Source organism: Alosa pseudoharengus, unplaced genomic scaffold (assembly GCF_046254945.1).
Source record: "Alosa pseudoharengus isolate Yale_2024_CS ecotype anadromous, Long Island Sound unplaced genomic scaffold, YU_APseudo_1.1 YU_APseudo_1.1_scf_3, whole genome shotgun sequence".
NCBI classification, from domain to species: domain Eukaryota; kingdom Metazoa; phylum Chordata; class Actinopteri; order Clupeiformes; family Clupeidae; genus Alosa; species Alosa pseudoharengus.
This window is the reverse complement of record NW_027468718.1, coordinates 37,801,282-37,823,520: the sequence shown is the minus strand read 5'-3', so window position 1 is coordinate 37,823,520 and position 22,239 is coordinate 37,801,282. Positions and strand designations below refer to the sequence as shown.

General features: G+C 37.3%; 2 protein-coding genes across 2 annotated transcripts in view; both read right to left on the bottom strand.

The window, feature by feature from the left end:
- Window positions 1–22,239, bottom strand: part of vwa8 (von Willebrand factor A domain containing 8) — an 833,026-nt gene that overhangs the window by 244,317 nt on the left and 566,470 nt on the right. The gene's annotated exons all lie outside the window — the stretch shown is intronic.
- Window positions 1–22,239, bottom strand: part of idh1 (isocitrate dehydrogenase (NADP(+)) 1) — a 92,920-nt gene that overhangs the window by 19,659 nt on the left and 51,022 nt on the right. The window contains exons 6-7 of the mRNA XM_076264205.1: window positions 3,124–3,275; window positions 2,882–3,022 (exon numbers count right to left, since the gene is read on the bottom strand). Coding sequence (XP_076120320.1) covers window positions 2,882–3,022; window positions 3,124–3,275 — 293 coding nt within the window. The remainder of the gene's footprint in view (window positions 1–2,881; window positions 3,023–3,123; window positions 3,276–22,239) is intronic.

Here is a 22,239-nt window from a genome sequence, read left to right as displayed (position 1 = left end):
GGGTGCAAACCGTGTATTTCTACACGCCTCTGTTCCTGAGAAATCCCAGGCTAAAAAGTGGCTAGTTTTCATCAAAATCCCTGTTTTTTTTCTAGAAATGGAGTGTCTTTTATGAGTCACTATCACCGACATATTCGGCACTCTGGCAAGGGCGTGCCCTCTTGCAAGGCCTACCACCCACTCCGCTAGGCCCGGCTCATGGTGGAGATGGAACTCCCTCCTCAGCACGGTGTTCAGTCTCTCCTTGTAATGTTTTCGACTTGTCGTGGTCAGAGTCATCTTGTCTTAGTAGAAAGGTGGACTCATCCAGCATTGTCTGGCGAAAACGCAACTGCTGCAATATCCTTTTCTTCGACTTTTTCGACCATTTCTCCCTTCAGCACCTGAGAAGTGTTGCCTGCAAAGTTTCTGGGAAGAGATCTAACGAGACCTGCCACCTAGTGATAAACCCACGAAAATAAATGACCTGATTTTGACCTGGCGTGCATGTCACTGATAGGCTAATCAGTGACTGATTCGAAACAAAGCGGCAACCATCAAAAGCCGATCAAACGTCCAGATAAAATGTCCAGATCTTGCGTTTTCATGAGTTTTCGATCGTCATATATTTCATTTCCATCACAGAGTTCCCAAAATCACATATAAGGTGTGTTAGAGTGTCTAGTTTCGTAATTTAAAAAAAAAGCTAAAAACGTAATATTATGTTTTTGGCACTCAACGCATGGGAAGGAAAAACTTAATATTATGTTTTTGGCACTCAATGTGTTAAATAACAATGATCATCAGTAGCCTAATATTCGACCATTATTTTGTGTAAATGGGCTATGCATTGGGTTAGACACCAGGGGCCATATTCACAAAGCCTTTTATCTTACCACTAGGAGTAGGCTACTCCTAAATAGCAATAAAATATTTTAGCTAGGAGTTTCTCTTATTAAGTTATTCACAAAGCCTTTCAGACCTACTCTTAGTAAGGAAAAATGATAACTCCTGAACAGATTCTGGAGCGGAGCGCTCTAGAATCTTTGACTAAGAGTGAGTGAGTCTTCGTTGCTATGGATGACGTTATTACTCATGCACGACCTTGACTGAAGTGACCACCTTGATTGGCTGATGATTGTAACGCCGGGAATGATTCCAAACACCTCCCTTACGATGATTAGTGGCAGGGGACAGGTCTGAGAATGCGTGCGCTACACAAGGACGGAAGATGATGAATAACTGAATAAAAAGGTCTAGCCTAAATGAATCAAGAGTAAGGCAAAACAAATAGCCTAGTAGCCTAATGAAACATACGGATTGATGTAGTATCTTTGTAACATTATTAAATTAATATGTTACTATGCCTATGCCTACATTTGCAAAAGATAACATTTTAATTTGATTCAATGAGTAGCCTAGTTTTGGTTGTTGTTGGTGGCGTTATTGCATGTTAGTTATGCCTACAATGCAAAATTGCTTCCTCACGATTGGAAGCTCATGTAGCTGCATAGGATTTCAAAACAAGCGAAATGCCACAAAACCGGTTTGTGAATAGGTCTGTGAGTTAGGAGTCCTCTCGACTTCTTTTAAGCTGTCACAGAGGTGGGAAGGTGTGATTTGTTGGGGGCAGGGCCGGATTAACTGGGCACAAATGTCTGATGGCCCCCCCAGCGGTCTTACGCGTTTAGTGTATAAACAAGCTGAGAATTTAGTGGTGTCACGTCTGCCTGTCACAGACGTGGGGAGCTCTTTGAAGCTTTGGATAATGTGGTACAATTACTACAGTAACAGTATTTTATTTTACTTCTTATGGAATATTTTTTTTTTTCACTTTTATAAAGGCTTTGTTTGAATGCTGTTGGAACAAATAGTAGTTGATTATAAAGGCAACTTTCTGTTGCAATATTCTGTGTGCTCTGGACTGCAGGTAACTTGTTAAGCCAGTGGTTCTCAAACTTTTTCTTTCATTCCCCACTTTGATCAAGGGGGCATTGTCCTTTCGAGCCCCACCTGTCCCTCATCGCTCTAAGAAAGTGGTAGGTCAAGCTTAAAAATGTCAAATTTATTGAAATAATGACAAGTTCTAAATATATCCTCTTCAGCAGAGTTAAAATCAGCTGGTGCAGCAGATATAATAATAAATAAATACATAATGTGCCATTGTAAATTAAACACACATAAAAACGTTGCTAGATAGTATTAAATCGCCAACAACATTGTTTTCTGCAGAAGCCTACCCAAGGCTACAGATTAATTCTGAACAGTTATTTCTCTACTGGCTCAATTATCAAAAAGGTGCTTTCTGTTCGTCCTCTGCAAATGAAGCAGGTAGTTCCGTATAGAGACGTTAGAATAAATTAGCGTTTGCGATTGACAACGTTGTGATAAGTAGGCTATAACACTAACTTTGCAAAATTAACTTGAATGCATCAGTTTTTAACAAAGTTGTGTGTGTGACACTGTTTTGATTTGCATAGTTGCGTTACCCCCAACACTGACAATAACGTAGACAGCAAATTAAGATATTTGTTTGTTTTGTGGAGCGGCACCGGCAGGCTATCAAAAGCAGATTTCGATTTTCGTTACCACTGTGTAGCCAAGCCTTAAACCATACCCAAGTAGCCTAAATCAAGGTAATGTTTAATTATGCAGGATTTATTTTGTTATTGAATTCGTATGCTGGGATTCCTCTCGGCAACAATTATGTTTAAAGGTAGCCTCCTGCTTTTTCAGTGTTTTTATTTTGCATTTTACACAATGTCTCAACTTCTTCTGTTTTGGGGTTGTAATACATGGCTAGTAGGTGCAAAACAACACTGATGTTCTGCCACAAAGCACCTTCAGTGAGGCCCTTAGCTAGCTTATTACATAACCAATGTCTGGAAAGTGTGTCTCTCACCAATGGGATTAGTGGAGGTCTCTTTGCCCTGCTGGTGCTGACGGTAGTGTCGTGTTACTGTTCCATGGGCAGCTTCGGCTTCAACAGTGCGGCCATCGGGACATATCAGGACACTGGTCATCATGCCCAGAGAACCGTAGCCTAAGATCAGGAAGAACAAGAGAGGGATATAAATTGAGTACATACATGAAACCATATGATACTAAATGCTTTCAGAAAAGTGAGCATTATTGTTTTCCTACCTTGAGCCACTGAATCTGACTGGACATCTCCGTCATAGTTCTTGCAGGCCCAGATGAAACCACCCTCTGACTTCATTGCTTGTGCCACCATGTCATCTATGAGTCGGTGTTCATACCAGATACCCCTGGCCTCATACTGGGATTTGTACTCACTGTGAAATTGATGAATAACTTGGTCATTTGCAACTAAAGAAACTGACAAAACTGCACACATGCACAAAACAATTTAGTTGGAAATGGCATAGCTGAATTGATAATAAATAATCAGAACTGGTCAGGGTCATCGCAACTGAAATTTAAAACATATATTCAAAAATTCAGAAATCATTTAAAAGTTGGTTCTTCTGAACAATCCTTAAAGGACAAGTCCGGCACAAAATGAACCTAGGGGTTAATAACACATGTACCGAGTTCGACCGTTCTCTGGGATGTTTTCATGCTAATCGAATGTTACCAGTTTTATTGCAAACCGCTAATTAGCTTATAATGCTAGTCTTAACTCATTGAGTGCCAAAAACGTAATATTACGTTTTTAGCTTTTTTTTTTTTTATTATGAAACTAGACACTCTAACACACCTTATATGTGATTTTGGGAACTCTGTGATGAATGGAAATTAAATATATGACGATCGAAAACTCATGAAAATGCACAATCTGGACATTTTTATCTGGACATTTTATCATAACTCAGTTGCCGCTTTGGGTCGAATCAGTGACGCATGCACGTCATCTCAAAACCAGGCCATTTTCGTGGGTCTATCACTAGGTGGCAGTCTTGCCAGGTCTCGCTGATCACTTCCCGGAAAGTTTACAGGCAACACTTCATATTTCATGAAAGACGTTATATCTCCATTTCTAGAAAAAAAGAGCAATTTTGATGAAAACTAGCCACTGTTTAGCTTGGGATTTCTCAGGAACAGAGGAGTGTAGAAATACACGGTTTGCACCCACTGAGAGCTTAGTCTCACCTTTTAAACGAGCCATTGTATGTGTTCATAGCTATAACACAGAATATGCTGTGGCTGTACAAAAATCATCAACAATGGTCTAGATTGCTGGCACTCTAGGACAAAGCTTCCGAAAACAGCTTGGCATTCAATGAGTTAAGGGCATAGACTCAAGTAAAAAGAAATCGCTATTTCTATACCACTAACAAGGCTCAAAATAGAACCACACTTCGACGGTAACATAATGTGGGTCCCTACATGTAAACCGAAGCATTGTGAACTTTGTAAGTGTACAGACATTTTATTATAAAAGATATAGTTTAGCAAGACAGTACCGCTCACGTATACAGGCAATGCAGGCGGGCGCCATCTTGGAAAAAGTCACGTGACATTGGACTGGCTGAATGCATAGGTTGAATGCCGTGCAGCGTAAGCTGAACTGTCATGTGTTATAAGCTAATTAGCGGTTTGCAATAAAAGTGGTCACATTCGATTAGCATGAAAACATGTCCCAGAGAACAGTCGAACTCAATACACATGTTATTAACCCCTAGGTTTATTTTGCACTGGAATTGTCCTTTAACACAAAAGCCCCTTTATTATTGCAAACAAAGACAAGTAGAGATGCACAAATTCGTCATCCATTTTGAGACTCTCCAAAACAACAAATGCTAGCAGTTATTTTAATTAGCTATTCTAGATTGATCTGTGTGTATTACTGTATTAAGGCCTTAGTGTTTAACATTTATGGTATGTATAGAAAACTACAACCTTCTGGGTTCCAATGATTACAATGATTATGGACTGCAACATCATGATTTTCACAGAAACTTGGCTTAACAGCGAAATACCCCACAATGCTATCAAGCTAGCTGGACGCTGCATTCTCCGTGCTGACAGAACAGCTGACTCCGGTAAGACCAGAGGTGGGGGTTTGTGCATTTATGTTAACAAAACGTGGTGCATGGACACCACCATCACCGAGCGTCACTGCTCAGCTAACCTAGAGTATCTCATGGTTAACTGTAGACCTTTCTATCTGCCCAGAGAGTTTACATCAACTGTAATATAAAGAAAATGTAAAATAAAGAAATTTTTGGTTAACGGCGAGTGAATCCCGTTTGCAGCCGTAGAAGAAACGCAGGACAAATTAAACATTCTGGTTTTCTCCGAGTGCAACGATGATAGACAGACATCATTTGGACAAAATATAGAGCATATTAACCTCCGTTGCTCAGCCAAATGCCTTCCTGTTACGTCCTGTTATCACGGAGTTACAGGCGATAAACTATTTTTGATGGTCACAAGTTTACTTCATTAGCGTTTATTTCTTTGATTTTTAAAGAGTGTTTTTCATTTAAAGGCTTGACTTCGTGCTTATTCAGAAGAGCATTTAGTGCTCTCCCCAATCCCAGACGTTCACATTGCATGTTTGTTTGTAATGGATGCAATCGCGAGATACGCTTGTCATAGGCGCCGATACCGTGGGTGCTCCGTCTCTTGGGCACCCACTGAAAACATCGAGCACCCACGTGTGCCAGCTTACAGTCCCGGCTAAATTTACATTAATTTAAAATCAAACATCTCAGTTTATGTTAAATTCAGCATCTCTCATAATGTGATTGGATATGCGCGCGCGCGCACTGTGCCTTCTGATGGTATCTTGCTAATTCACTGAACTGCATTAGGTGACACAAATGGTATTGCCTTTATCTTATAACTCCTTGTCTGAGCGACTACCAGGCCTATGGTTTTTAAAAGTCAGATGTTCCCTGACAAAGACATTCGAAAAACATTCGAATGTTTATTGACTTGAAAAATACACTAATTTTTGCAAACTCCCTTCATTCAACCCTTGAAGACATCGCGGTCTGGTGCGCTATGTAGATCGTTTCTCTAATGGTAGCCTACAATAGTTAATTGATTCGCGTAACATATTAGTTGGCTCAAAGAGTAGGGAATCAGGATGGAGAGAGGCTGTCAAAATTGCTCAAAAATGACGTTCGAATATCCCCTCTAAAATAAACACATGTATTCGAATATATTGGAATATCTAGACTATATTATTTGCGCATTATGTCAGTTATGCGCATCATGTCATCGGTTTTTAACTTTGCCTTAAATGGCAATACAAATCTTCACGTTAGGCCTATTAACTGACCGCATGATTCACGTTGGCTGGGGGGGCAGGGGGGGGGGGGCATCAGACATTTGTTCCCAAGGGTCTATGAATTGTTAATCCGGCCCTGCCCCCAACGAACGCAACTTTCCACCTCTGAGACAGCTGAAAAGAAGTCTAGAGGACTCCTAACTCACTAAGACCTACTTACTGTAGGCTGCGCAAACCACAGACCTTTTTTTGGGCAAGCCTGCATTCGCGGCATGCCTTCTGTTGAAGAATTTTATATAAATCCTGCGCTAACAGTAATCCTCCTACCCCCCCGCTACCACAGCTGTGGATAGTGTGGCATGCTCACGCTTTATGTCTCCTTCTTGCAAACTAGGCCTATAGCCCAACCATTTACGTCTTCAAAAAATAACAACTTGCCAGATATGCCTTCATATCTTTGGGCTTCATTCAGCATTTTGTTCTTCCACTGGAAATGACTCTTCTACATTTGCTGCCTGCTGCATCCTTTCTGTTTGTATTGTTTAGAAAATGTTTGACGTCTTGAGTTAATGCATTAAACATTGTTTGCTGGTAACCAGCCACAAATAGCCTACAGATTCTTGCGTGCGTACATTCTCTATTGTCTCCAAAATGTGCCCGTTCTATAGACTGGCCAAGTGCGTAATTCTGCGGCATAAAGCAGATGTATTTGTTTATTGTACAGAAAAATAAAAATAACCTCTCAAGCAGTCAATTGACTACATTGCAGTCAATAAGTAGGGCAAATTACGAAACCAAAACGTGGGTCATAGTTGTCTAAACCTCTGCTGTGAGGCCAAACCCATGAACAAAGACGCATTGATATCTGCAATAGTTTTTTTTTGGCGAAACAAGCTCACAGCCGAACGAGTCATAGCACTGAAGGGAGAGGCAACTGGCATGTGATCTCCCCACGGGCCAATGGATGTACAAGTTTTCTCCTGTGCCTACGATATTTAATCCAGTGTTTTGTCAAGTTGCAAAATGCTATTCGTTTTAACGAATTTTTATGATAGTATGAAGTACTTTTTGTATAGGGTACTATCTTAATTGCTTTATACTCAATACTTGACCAATGGCTATTGCATCTGTCTATTGAAAGTGAGAATGTGGCAGGTGATCTACTGTGTAGGCTTCATAAAATAATAAAATAAACAGATTGCTAATGGCCTACAAGCTGATCTGGGGTGCGTTTCCCGTACAACTACGGAGGTTAGCTTTTAATAACAGGATGCATCGTTCAACTAACCAACATGTAAGTTACGACTGTTTCTCAAAACTGTCGTACTTACATAGTACTGTAAGTTTGGACCATGACAGTTTCTTACTGGACTAAGGTGGTTAATGACGTTTAGTAGCACGTGAACGGGCACCTGCACATACTTCTGTGGCGCATTGCGTTAAGGCCAGCAGATGACAGCCGCCGTTGCACAGCAGTTACCAGTCCCCTGTCTAAGAGTTCGAATCTGGGTTAAGATTTTGACAACAATATTGACATCGTTGTTTACCTAAATTTATCTTTTGTGCAGATCATATTATCAAAATCAGAATCAGCCTTCTTGGCTTGGTTTGCGTAAACTAACAAGGACCCCCCCCCCCTCCATGAAAATCAAAGGCTACATATTCTCAGTGCGCACCACCTTATTATTATCTGCAGGTGTGTGACTTTTACTTAGGTGCACATGGCTGCAAATTGACTTTTAATGTATGTATTTTCTTCCTTGGGCATTTAAAAATATGGATGTATGGTGGTTATAAGTGTAAATATCAATTAGAAACCTAAATATATTTATAATTATTAATTTGCAAACAAATAACTGGCGTCAGTGACGTCTTTGACATGAAGATCCCTGGAACTATGCTTCTACTAGCATTCTACCACAGGTCGAGAGGTGTAGTTGTAACTACACAACTTTACGATAGTGGTTGCGAACGTTCGTTGCTACTATGGTTTTGGGAAACACTAACGTAGTGTAACGATGCATTGGACTATGTACAGGGTTCTTGCAGGTTTCAATAAGTCAAATTTAAGACCTTTTTAAGACATTTTTAAGACCATAAAGATTGAAATTTAAGACCTACACGACGCATTACCAAAAAATATTCAAATCAAAGAAATTTTGAAAAAATCATTGAAAAGTCGTTGAAAAAGCATTCATTTAATTTACAGATAAAGCAATCAAACTAGTAACCTTCCACACCCAACATCTACAACCCAACTGATTTTTACATTGCTCACTTGTAGTATACTCAAGGAAAAATATCCGTGTCACGTACCAAATGCCCTACACCTTAAGCCCAAAATGAAAATAATCTAAAACAAACTAGCCCTCAAATAGAATAGATTTCAGCAAGGAAGTCAAAAATGAGACGAGTTGAAACTGGGTGTGAAAGTGTGTTTTGGGTGGACACTCTGCACTTGTGTACCACTTTTTTTTTTTTTTTTATTACTTTTTTGATCCCGTGAGGGACATTTGGTATCTGCATTTATCCCAATCCATGAATTAGTGAAACACACACAACACACAGTGTACACACAGTGAGGTGAAGCACACACTAATCCCGGCGCAGTGAGCTGCCTGCATCAACAGCGGCGCTCGGGGAGCAGTGAGGGGTTAGGTGCCTTGCTCAAGGGCACTTCAGCCGTGCCTACTGGTCGGGGTTCGAACCGGCAACCCTCCGGTTACAGGACCGAAGTGCTAACCAGTAGGCCACGGCTGCCTCAATCTAGCCAGTGTTGCCATAGTTACCTTGAAAAAGTAATCTGATTACTCCTTTAAAAAGTAACTAAGTAACTGAGTTAGATTACAAGTTACTTTATTAGTTACTTTCAGCAGCTGTCGACAACACCCCCCGCCGCCTCAACATAAAAATGACAACCGGTTTTGCCAATACTCATACTATTGGAAATGCATTTTAACAGTAATGTCAACAATGTATAGCAGAAATCCCAACCTGAAAAAAAGTAATTTTAGGGAGGTAGCCTTTTAGCCTACTTAGATACTGAAATTCAGATGTTTGTTCAATAATGTCTAGTCAGTACACCAAATAAGGAAGGCCTATAGATATAAATTGTGATGATATAATATGTAGATTTTGGTAGTTTGGGCTTTTCATTTTCAAAAAGAGAGAACGGGAGAGCGCGGTGTTTGCAAAGAAAAGGCTTTTCATGTAGCCTTGGCAACTAGCCATCTAGTATAGGCCTGAATAATAGCAAATTAAATGACACTTTTTAAACTCACCTCAACAAGTCTTTTGCAGCCAATGCTACAAACAGTGCAGTGTGCAAGACTATCATTATGTTTTACTATTATGAGACAAGGGTACACTTTCGTGTAGTCTGATGTGAAATGGGTCTTAAATGTTCCTTTTTGGGGGCCACTGACTCTGCCATGATGCTCCTGTTCCTAGATACACTGAACTGATTAATTTAGTTCGGGAGAAAAAAGATAAAAGCCCACCTACACTGAAAATTGATTGGTTGATTTAGCCAAACAGGCCAGGATGCTCTGTCTTGGATGCGCTTCAGGCACACACGCGAGACAAGAAAAAAGCAAAGAATATATCTTTTACTAAGGTAAATGACAAAAATAGTAGGCCTAACACACAGTGACTTGGATAAGTCACTTTAATCTGATTGCTAGAAATAGTAGCGCGTTAGACTCGTTACCGAAAAAAGTGGTCAAAATAGAGTAACGCGGCATCACTGGATCTAGCCATGTCTCGTTGAAAGTAGGCCTACACTTTCCCATTTTCCACACGTAGCCGAACTTTAACAAATTCTGAGGAGACGCAGACGTATTTTGCGGGCAGGTATTGCATTTATCACGGGATTTGTAGATTTATCACTGCGTAGGCTACGTTCCAACACCAATATCCCCCAGAAAGAACTACAACACACTGAACCAATGTTCTGAGCATTCTGCTGGTTTTGTTACAATGGTAGCAAAGACGCTAAAGCTCTGCTTTGCAAGCTACGACTCAATACTTTTTTGCTACTTTGTAATAACTTTCTGCAGCCAGCGTTTCTGGAAATGAACGATGGTAAAATATTTTTTAGACCTGACTAAATGAATTCTAAGACCTCGGAATGAAAATCTGTCAGTTTTTAAGACGTTTTAAGGCCTTCTGAATTTTAGGCTTTTTAAGACCCCGCGGGAACCCTGTCTAATGCTTGCCTACAAAGTAGTCTTTGGTTCTGCTCCCACCTACTTGAATGCCCTCATACAGGCATATGCTACCTCCAGACCGCTGCGCTCCTCAGACTTACGACGTCTAGCTCTGCCACCGGTACGCTCAGGTCAATCCAAACTTTTTTCATTTGTTATTCCTTGTTGGTGGAATGCACTACCAGTTCCTACTAGAGCAGGGACATCCCTCTCCATCTTCAAAAAACTGAAGACCCAGCTCTTCAGAGAATATCTGCTCTCGTAGCACTACTTACAACTAGCTAATTCTAGCACTTACCACCGGACTACAACTGACACTTGACTGTATAAAAACAGCACTCACTCTTATTGTGCTCTACCTTTTTACATTGTTTTAAATTGTTCTAGTATTGTTGAAAGAATTGTTCTAAAGCTTTAAACTGTTTACCATGTTGTAAGTCGCTTTGGCTAAAAAAACGTCTGCCTAATGTAATGTAATGTAATGTAATGAGTCAGTGTGGAGATTCAACAGATTCAGATGGAGAATCTTTTTAGTTCATTCAAATAAATAATTAGTTTGAGCAGATCTTCCATTTGAGCCTAAAATCACAGCTTTATGACAATTTTGAAAAATTGACATTTAAAGAGCCAAAAATTGGCGGCCATCTTGAATTTGAAGGTCCAAAATAGGTCAAATCAATAAATCTACATCATTCATGAATTTCTTGACCCAAATAGTCTCAGAAACCATGTGTAATGCAGCACTGTGGGCAAAACCATTAAAAAGTTAATATCCAGCTTGGCTTACGGCAGCCATTTTGGATATAGGGCTCTCACAAAATTTCCCCACATTTTTGTGAGGGGCACCCCGGCTAATTTTTTTCTTTAACCTTTATAGATGACAAATCTAGTGAGAAACGAACCTTCGCTCTCCACGGTCACGGAACTGCTATAGATGACCCAACTATACGCCTTACAGTATCAAGCGGACTTAAACTGCCATATCATGGCGAAAAGTTGTAATAAAATTCACGTAGCTCCATGAGTCAAGGAAAGCGCGAATGAAGTAGCCACTTCTAAATGGGACCCACTACACAGTAGCTTAAGGTGTGTTGCTAAAGCAGCCATAATGAAATGAAGGTGTCATTGTTTGGATACTTCACACACACGTGCTTTTTAATTTCACAGACTACAACTACCAAGCTGGAATCAAAGCACATCGATTCCCCTCTCACACCCTGCACGCACTTAAAACAAATAAACAGGCGTCTCAGTCTCACGCATGTTTAGGCAAAACTGTATCAGACCGGTGTAACGTTGGTAAATCTTCCATTGCACAGAATGATTTTTGTAGCACGTGCAACAAATGACAGTCGAAAGATACAATTACAGTGCTATCAATTTGCTTGGTATAACCGCATTTATAGTTTTCTACAAATGCAATCAATCAAATTGGCCTCCATCACTCAACCAACGCTAACGGTAACATTACCTAGGTCCTTATTGATATTATAAGATTAACGTACCTGCAGTAAAAACCAAGCATGTCCGATAAACATCCTCAGATTTATTTCGGCTTCAAGAAGAAATGGGAATTACATTTCATGTGAACATCGTCCTATCCTTATTAGACATTCTCTGCGGTAAACTACAGTCCTGTAGGAAGCGTCCATTGTTTTTCCAACCCACTTTTAATTTCCAACAAAATTACGTCTCACTGCAACGATGCGCCATCTAGTGGACAAACGACTACTTATCGCCAATACTGGAAATGCAGCCATGATGATGATGATGAATATTTGGCTTTCTTTTAATCCTACTGAATTTGTAATTATGTATCGGCCGTTCTAATTCCGATAGTATGTGGGTGCCTGTGTGTGTGTGCATGTGTATATGTGTGCTCCGCCATCTACAGGCCAATGAGTGTACAGTCACTAAATGTACACATAACCTAATTTTTTTAGACCCCCCCATGGATGAAATTCTACGAAACTTGGCATACCCCCAGAGAATGCCAGGTCAATCATACACATAAAATTTGGTGCAGTTCTGAACATCTTAACTAAAGATAGGGGCGATTAAAGCAGAATAATATTGCATTTTCATTTTTTTCCGGGGGGGTGCAAATCACAAACTAGAAAAGCATTTCCTGAAGGAAATACAGTGCATGAAAATGCAAAAATATGATGAGTTCATATGGTTAAATTATTTGCTAGGTAGATGAGGTTTAATGTAGTTGGAATGACTGAACTAGGTAGATGAGGTTTAATATAGTTGGAATGACTGAACAGTTAAATAGGTGGATAGTTTATATAGTTAAATGATTTGCTTGGTAGATAAGGTTTAATATTGTTGGAATGATTGAACGGTTAAATAGGTGGATAATTTAAATGCTTAAATTATTTAGGTAGATAATTGACAATAACTGACAGTTGGAATGGCTCTAATGTTTGCTAGCAGTTATGCTAACTATGTTATCAAAGATAATAATGTTAACCAAGTTACTTAACTTAGCTAATGTTTACATTTTTAGTAGTTATGCTAACTATGCTAACTAACATGCTAACTATGCTAACCATGTGACTTAGCTAATCATTTTTAGAAGTTTTGCTAAAAATGCTAACTAGCATGCTAACATGCTAGCATGCTAACATGTTAGCATGCTAACTATGCTAACCATGTGACTTAGCTAACTTAGCTAATCGTTTTTAGCAGTTTTGCTAAAAATGCTAACTAGCATGCTAACTAGCATGCTAACATGCTAGCATGCTAACTATGCTAAACAAGTTACTTAGCTAACTTAGCTAACTAGCTACAGTGAGTAGGAGTCATAGTTGATGACAAGTAACAGTTACAATGGCTGAACAGTTAAAAAATTTCAGTAGTTTAAAGGGTTAAATTGTTTAACAGTGAAATATTGTAGTGAGGACTTTTATTTTGAAACAGTTTTTGGCAGAGGAAGCAGTTGAACAGGATGTGTAGTCTTAATAGGGCCAGTTTGTATGCTTAAAGCCTGAGACTGGCAGTTGATGCTGGTGGCCTGGCCACCTGGCCTAGGATTCTAATTGCTTAACGGCAGTCTTAATAGAGCCATATTTATTGTATGCTTAAAGCCTCAGACAGAGTATATAGTTTAAAAGTTAAATGTAGATAGTGTAATGGATGTTGATAGACAGAAAGTTGAATGGATGTTGATAGGCAGATTGTTTAATGGATGTTGATGAATAGTTTAATGGGTGGATGAGTGAATGGTTTGAAGAGGATGAATGGATAGAAAGTTGGATGAAATGTGTCTTATATCCTTGTAGAATGGAGAGACAGAGAGAGTTGGTCTAGTTCAGTAGAAAGCAGTTGATACAGGTGCAATCAGTTGAACTGATTCTTTGATGGGGCCTAGATGAGCAGCTGGAAGATGATACCAGGTGCAAATCAAGTTAATTAGTCCATTGTGATGTCATCAGCCCATGTTAAGTCTATGGGGAAATTTTGAGCAGTTTTTAATTAATAGTTTAAAAAGTATAAAAGTTACAAAGATGAAAAATACAAAGCCCACATGTCATAAGTAAGACCTACGCAACGCAGTTTGAATGAAGTTTCTACGTTAAACGGTTGAAGCTGCATTAACTGCGTTAGAAGAAGAAGAATAATAAGAAGAAGAAGCCTAGGAAGAACAGTAGAGTGCATTTTCATGCACTCTAATAACTAGAAAAGCATTTCCTGAAGGAAATACAGTGCATGAAAACGCAAAAATATGATGAGTTCATATGGTTAAATTATTTGCTTGGTAGATAAGGTTTACTATAGTTGGAATGACTGAACAGTTAAATAGGTTGATAATTGAAATGGTTAAATTATTTAGGCAGATAGTTGACGATAACTAACAGTTGGAATGGCTCCAATGTTTGCTAGTAGTTATGCTAACTATGTTAACAAAGATAATAATGTTAACCAAGTAACCATGCTAACTAGCATGTTAACAATGTTAAAATGTTAACTATGCTAACCATATGACTTAGCTAACCTAGCTAATCATTGTTATTAGTTATGATAACTATGTTAATTAGCATGTTAACATGCTAATTATATTAACCATGTGACTTAGCTAACTTCACTAAACATTTTTAACAGTTATGCTAACTAGCATGCTAACATGCTAACTATGCTAACCATGTGACTTAGCTAACTTAGCTAATTATTTTTAGCAGTTTTGCAAAAAATGCTAACTAGCATGCTAACATGCTAACTATGCTAACCATGTGACTTAGCTAACTTAGCTAATTATTTTTAGCAGTTTTGCAAAAAATGCTAACTAGCATGCTAAAATGTTAGCATGCTAACTATGCTAACCATGTGACTTAGCTAACTTAGCTAATCATTTTTAGCAGTTTTGCAAAAAATGCTAACTAGCATGCTAAAATGTTAGCATGCTAACTATGCTAACCATGTGCCTTAGCTAACTTAGCTAATCATTTTTAGCAGTTTTGCTAAAAATGCTAACTAGCATGCTAACTATGCTAACCAAGTTACTTAGCTAACTTAGCTAACTAGCTACAGTGGGTAGGAGTCATAGTTGATGACAAGTAACAGTTACAATGGCTGAACAGTTAAAAAGTTCAGTAGTTTAAAGGGTTAAATTGTGTAACAGTGAAATATTGTAGTGAGGACTTTTATTTTGAAACAGTTTTTGGCAGAGGAAGCAGTTGAACAGGATGTGTAGTCTTTATAGGGCCAGTTTGTATGCTTAAAGCCTGAGACTGGCAGTTGAGGCAGGTGGCCCGAACACCTGCCATAGGATTCTAATTGCTTAACGGCCGTATTGTGATGTCATAATCATAATGTTAAGTCAATGGGGAAATTTTGATAGTTTTTAATTAATAGTTTAAAAAGTATAAAAGTTACAAAGTTGAAAAATACATAGCCCAAATGTCCTAAGTAAGACCTACGTAACAAAGTTTGAATGAAGTTTCTACGTTTAACGGTTGAAGCTGCATTAAACGCGTTAGAAGAAGAAAAATAAGAACTAGAAAAGCATTTCCTGAAGGAAATACAGTGCATGAAAATGCAAAAAATCTGATGTAAAATATCATACAGAGTAAAAACAAACTATATTGGTTGCTAGGTAGATGAGGTTTAATATAGTTGGAGTGACTGAACAGTTAAATAGGTGGATAGTTTATATGGTTAAATGATTTGCTTGGTAGATAAGGTTTAATATAGTTGGAATGATTGAACGGTTAAATAGGTGGATAATACTTAACTTAGTTAACTTAGCTAATGCATTTTTAGTAGTTAGCAATACTAACATGCTAACTATGTTAACCATGTGACTTAGCTAATCTAGCTAATCATTTTTAGCAGTTTTGCTAACTATGCTAACTAGCATGTTAACATGCTAGCATGCTAACTATGCTAACCATTTTACTTAGCTAACTTAGCTAATCATTTTTAACAGTTTTGCTAAAAATGCTAACTAGCATGCTAACATGTTAACATGCTAACTATGCTAACCATGTGACTTAGCTAACTTAGCTAATCATGTTTAGCAGTTTTGTAAAAAATGCTAACTAGCATGCTAACATGTTAGCATGCTAACTATGCTAACCATGTGACTTAGCTAACTTAGCTAATCATTTTTAGAAGTTTTGTAAAAAATGCTAACTAGCATGCTAACATGCTAACATGTTAGCATGCTAACTATGCTAACCATGCTAACTAGCTACAGTGGGTAGGAGTCATAGTTGATGACAAGTAACAGTTACAATGGCTGAACAGTTAAAAAGTTCAGTAGTTTAAAGGGTTAAATTGTTTAACAGTGAAATATTGTAGTGAGGACTTTTATTTTGAAACAGTTTCTGGCAGAGGAAGCAGTTGAACAGGATGTGTAGTCTTAATAGGGCCAGTTTGTATGCTTAAAGCCTGAGACTGGCAGTTGAAACAGGTGGCCCGAACACCTGCCATAGGATTCTAATTGCTTAACGGCTCTATTGTGATGTCATCAGCCCATGTTAAGTCTATGGGGAAATTTTGATTAGTTTTTAATTACTAGTTTAAAAAGTATAAAAGTTACAAAGATGAAAAATACATAGCACCCATGTCCTAAGTAAGACCTACGTAACATAGTTTGAATGAAGTTTCTACGTTAAACGGTTGAAGCTGCATTAAGTGCGTTAGAAGAAGAATAATAACTAGAAAAGCATTTCCTGAAGGAAATACAGTGCATGAAAATGCAAAAAATATGATGTAAAATATCATACAGAGTAAAAACAAACTATTTTGGTTGCTAGGTAGATGAGGTTTAATATAGTTGGAGTGACTGAACAGTTAAATAGGTGGATAGTTTATATGGTTAAATGATTTGCTTGGTACATAAGGTTTAATATAGTTGGAATGATAGAACGGTTAAATAGGTGGATAATACTTAACTTAGTTAACTTAGCTAATGTTTTCATTTTTAGTAGTTATGCTAACTAGCATGTTAGCAATGCTAACATGCTAACTATGTTAACCATGTTACTTAGCTAACTTAGCTAATAATTTTTAGTAGTTTTGCTAAAAATGCTAACTAGCATGCTAACATGTTAGCATGCTAACTATGCTAACCATGTGACTTAGCTAACTTAGCTAATCATTTTTAACAGTTTTGCTAAAAATGCTAACTAGCATGCTAACTAGCATGCTAACATGCTAGCATGCTAACTATGCTAACCATGTGACTTAGCTAACTTAGCTAATCATTTTTAGCAGTTTTATAAAAAATGCTAACTAGCATGCTAACATGTTAGCATGCTAACTATGCTAACCATGTGACTTAGCTAACCTAGCTAATCATTTTTAGCAATTTTGCAAAAAATGCTAACTAGCATGCTAACATGCTAGCATGCTAACTATGCTAACCATGTGACTTAGCTAACTTAGCTAATCATTTTTAGCAGTTTTGCAAAAAATGCTAACTAGCATGCTAACATGCTTGCATGCTAACATGCTAACTATGTTAACCATGCTAACTAGCTACAGTGGGTAGGAGTCATAGTTGATGACAAGTAACAGTTACAATGGCTGAACAGTTAAAAAGTTCAGTAGTTTAAAGGGTTAAATTGTTTAACAGTGAAATATTGTAGTGAGGACTTTTATTTTGAAACAGTTTTTGGCAGAGGAAGCAGTTGAACAGGATGTGTAGTCTTAATAGGGCCAGTTTGTATGCTTAAAGCCTGAGACTGGCAGTTGAAACAGGTGGCCCGAACACCTGCCATAGGATTCTAATTGCTTAACGGCCGTATTGTGATGTCATAATCATAATGTTAAGTCAATGGGGAAATTTTGATTAGTTTTTAATTAATAGTTTAAAAAGTATAAAAGTTACAAAGTTGAAAAATACAAAGCTCACATGTCCTAATTAAGACCTACGTAACATAGTTTGAATGAAGTTTCTACGTTAAACGGTTGAAGCTGCATTAAGTGCGTTAGAAGAAGAATAATAATAACTAGAAAAGCATTTCCTGAAGGAAATACAGTGCATGAAAATGCAAAAAATATGATGTAAAATATCATACAGAGTAAAAACAAACTATATTGGTTGCTAGGTAGATGAGGTTTAATATAGTTGGAGTGACTGAACAGTTAAATAGGTGGATAGTTTATATGGTTAAATGATTTGCTTGGAAGATAAGGTTTAATAAAGTTGGAATGATTGAACGGTTAAATAGGTGGACAATACTTAACTTAGTTAACTTAGCTAATGCATTTTTAGTAGTTAGCAATGCTAACATGCTAACTATGTTAACCATGTGACTTAGCTAATCTAGCTAATCATTTTTAGCAGTTTTGCTAACTATGCTAACTAACATGCTAACATGTTAGCATGCTAACTATGCTAGCATGCTAACTATGCTAACCATGTGACTTAGCTAACTTAGCTAATCATTTTTAGCAGTTTTGTAAAAAATGCTAACTAGCATGCTAACATGTTAGCATGCTAACTATGCTAACCATATGACTTAGCTAACTTAGCTAATCATTTTTAGCAGTTTTGTAAAAAATGCTAACTAGCATGCTAACATGTTAGCATGCTAACTATGCTAACCATGTGACTTAGCTAACTTAGCTAATCATTTTTAGCAGTTTTGTAAAAAATGCTAACTAGCATGCTAACATGCTAGCATGCTAACATGCTAGCATGCTAACTATGCTAACCATGCTAACTAGCTACAGTGGGTAGGAGTCATAGTTGATGACAAGTAACAGTTACAATGGCTGAACAGTTAAAAAGTTCAGTAGTTTAAAGGGTTAAATTGTTTAACAGTGAAATATTGTAGTGAGGACTTTTATTTTGAAACAGTTTTTGGCAGAGGAAGCAGTTGAACAGGATGTGTAGTCTTAATAGGGCCAGTTTGTATGCTTAAAGCCTGAGACTGGCAGTTGAAACAGGTGGCCCGAACACCTGCCATAGGATTCTAATTGCTTAACGGCCGTATTGTGATGTCATAATCATAATGTTAAGTCAATGGGGAAATTTTGATTAGTTTTTAATTAATAGTTTAAAAAGTATAAAAGTTACAAAGTTGAAAAATACAAAGCTCACATGTCCTAATTAAGACCTACGTAACATAGTTTGAATGAAGTTTCTACGTTAAACGGTTGAAGCTGCATTAAGTGCGTTAGAAGAAGAATAATAATAACTAGAAAAGCATTTCCTGAAGGAAATACAGTGCATGAAAATGCAAAAAATATGATGTAAAATATCATACAGAGTAAAAACAAACTATATTGGTTGCTAGGTAGATGAGGTTTAATATAGTTGGAGTGACTGAACAGTTAAATAGGTGGATAGTTTATATGGTTAAATGATTTGCTTGGAAGATAAGGTTTAATAAAGTTGGAATGATTGAACGGTTAAATAGGTGGACAATACTTAACTTAGTTAACTTAGCTAATGCATTTTTAGTAGTTAGCAATGCTAACATGCTAACTATGTTAACCATGTGACTTAGCTAATCTAGCTAATCATTTTTAGCAGTTTTGCTAACTATGCTAACTAACATGCTAACATGTTAGCATGCTAACTATGCTAGCATGCTAACTATGCTAACCATGTGACTTAGCTAACTTAGCTAATCATTTTTAGCAGTTTTGTAAAAAATGCTAACTAGCATGCTAACATGTTAGCATGCTAACTATGCTAACCATGTGACTTAGCTAACTTAGCTAATCATTTTTAGCAGTTTTGTAAAAAATGCTAACTAGCATGCTAACATGCTAGCATGCTAACTATGCTAACCATATGACTTAGCTAACTTAGCTAATCATTTTTAGCAGTTTTGTAAAAAATGCTAACTAGCATGCTAACATGTTAGCATGCTAACTATGCTAACCATGTGACTTAGCTAACTTAGCTAATCATTTTTAGCAGTTTTGTAAAAAATGCTAACTAGCATGCTAACATGCTAGCATGCTAACATGCTAGCATGCTAACTATGCTAACCATGCTAACTAGCTACAGTGGGTAGGAGTCATAGTTGATGACAAGTAACAGTTACAATGGCTGAACAGTTAAAAAGTTCAGTAGTTTAAAGGGTTAAATTGTTTAACAGTGAAATATTGTAGTGAGGACTTTTATTTTGAAACAGTTTTTGGCAGAGGAAGCAGTTGAACAGGATGTGTAGTCTTAATAGGGCCAGTTTGTATGCTTAAAGCCTGAGACTGGCAGTTGAAACAGGTGGCCCGAACACCTGCCATAGGATTCTAATTGCTTAACGGCCGTATTGTGATGTCATAATCATAATGTTAAGTCAATGGGGAAATTTTGATTAGTTTTTAATTAATAGTTTAAAAAGTATAAAAGTTACAAAGTTGAAAAATACAAAGCTCACATGTCCTAATTAAGACCTACGTAACATAGTTTGAATGAAGTTTCTACGTTAAACGGTTGAAGCTGCATTAAGTGCGTTAGAAGAATAATAATAATAACTAGAAAAGCATTTCCTGAAGGAAATACAGTGCATGAAAATGCAAAAATATGATGAGTTCATATGGTTAAATTATTTGCTTGGTAGATAAGGTTTACTATAGTTGGAATGACTGAACAGTTAAATAGGTTGATAATTGAAATGGTTAAATTATTTAGGCAGATAGTTGACGATAACTAACAGTTGGAATGGCTCCAATGTTTGCTAGTAGTTATGCTAACTATGTTAAAGATAATAATGCTAACCAAGTAACTATGCTAACTAGCATGCTAACAATGTTAAAATGTTAACTATGCTAACCATATGACTTAGCTAACCTAGCTAATCATTTTTATTAGTTATGATAACTATGCTAATTAGCATGCTAACATGCTAATTATGTTAACCATGTGACTTAGCTAACTTAGCTAATAATTTTTAGCAGTTTTGCAAAAAATGCTAACTAGCATGCTAACATGTTAGCATGTTAACTATGCTAACCATGTGACTTAGCTAACTTAGCTAATCATTTTTAGCAGTTTTGTAAAAAATGCTAACTAGCATGCTAACATGTTAGCATGCTAACTATGCTAACCATGTGACTTAGCTAACTTAGCTAATCATTTTTAGCAGTTTTGTAAAAAATGCTAACTAGCATGCTAACATGCTAGCATGCTAACATGCTAGCATGCTAACTATGTTAACCATGCTAACTAGCTACAGTGGGTAGGAGTCATAGTTGATGACAAGTAACAGTTACAATGGCTGAACAGTTAAAAAGTTCAGTAGTTTAAAGGGTTAAATTGTTTAACAGTGAAATATTGTAGTGAGGACTTTTATTTTGAAACAGTTTTTGGCAGAGGAAGCAGTTGGACAGGATGTGTAGTCTTAATAGGGCCAGTTTGTATGCTTAAAGCCTGAGACTGGCAGTTGATGCAGCTGGCCCGAACACCTGCCATAGGATTCTAATTGCTTAACGGCAGTCTTAATAGAGCCATATTGTATGCTTAAAGCCTGAGACAGAGTATATAGTTTAAAAGTTAAATGTAGATAGTGTAATGGATGTTGATAGACAGAAAGTTGAATGGATGTTGATAGGCAGATTGTTTAATGGATGTTGATGGATAGTTTAATGGGTGGATGAGTGAATGGTTTGAAGAGGATGAATGGATAGAAAGTTGGAGGAAATGTGTCTTATATCCTTGTAGAATGGAGAGACAGAGAGAGTTGGTCTAGTTCAGTAGAAAGCAGTTGATACAGGTGCAATCAGTTGAACTGATTCTTTGATGGGGCCTAGATGAGCAGCTGGAAGATGATACCAGGTGCAAATCAAGTTAATTAGTCCATTGTGATGTCATCAGCCCATGTTAAGTCTATGGGGAAATTTTGAGCAGTTTTTAATTAATAGTTTAAAAAGTATAAAAGTTACAAAGATGAAAAATACAAAGCCCACATGTCATAAGTAAGACCTACGCAACGCAGTTTGAATGAAGTTTCTACGTTAAACGGTTGAAGCTGCATTAACTGCGTTAGAAGAAGAAGAATAATAAGAAGAAGAAGAAGAAGCCTAGGAAGAACAGTAGAGTGCATTTTCATGCACTCTAATAATAATAATAATAACTAGAAAAGCATTTCCTGAAGGAAATACAGTGCATGAAAATGCAAAAAATATGATGTAAAATATCATACAGAGTAAAAACAAACTATATTGGTTGCTAGGTAGATGAGGTTTAATATAGTTGGAGTGACTGAACAGTTAAATAGGTGGATAGTTTATATGGTTAAATGATTTGCTTGGAAGATAAGGTTTAATAAAGTTGGAATGATTGAACGGTTAAATAGGTGGACAATACTTAACTTAGTTAACTTAGCTAATGCATTTTTAGTAGTTAGCAATGCTAACATGCTAACTATGTTAACCATGTGACTT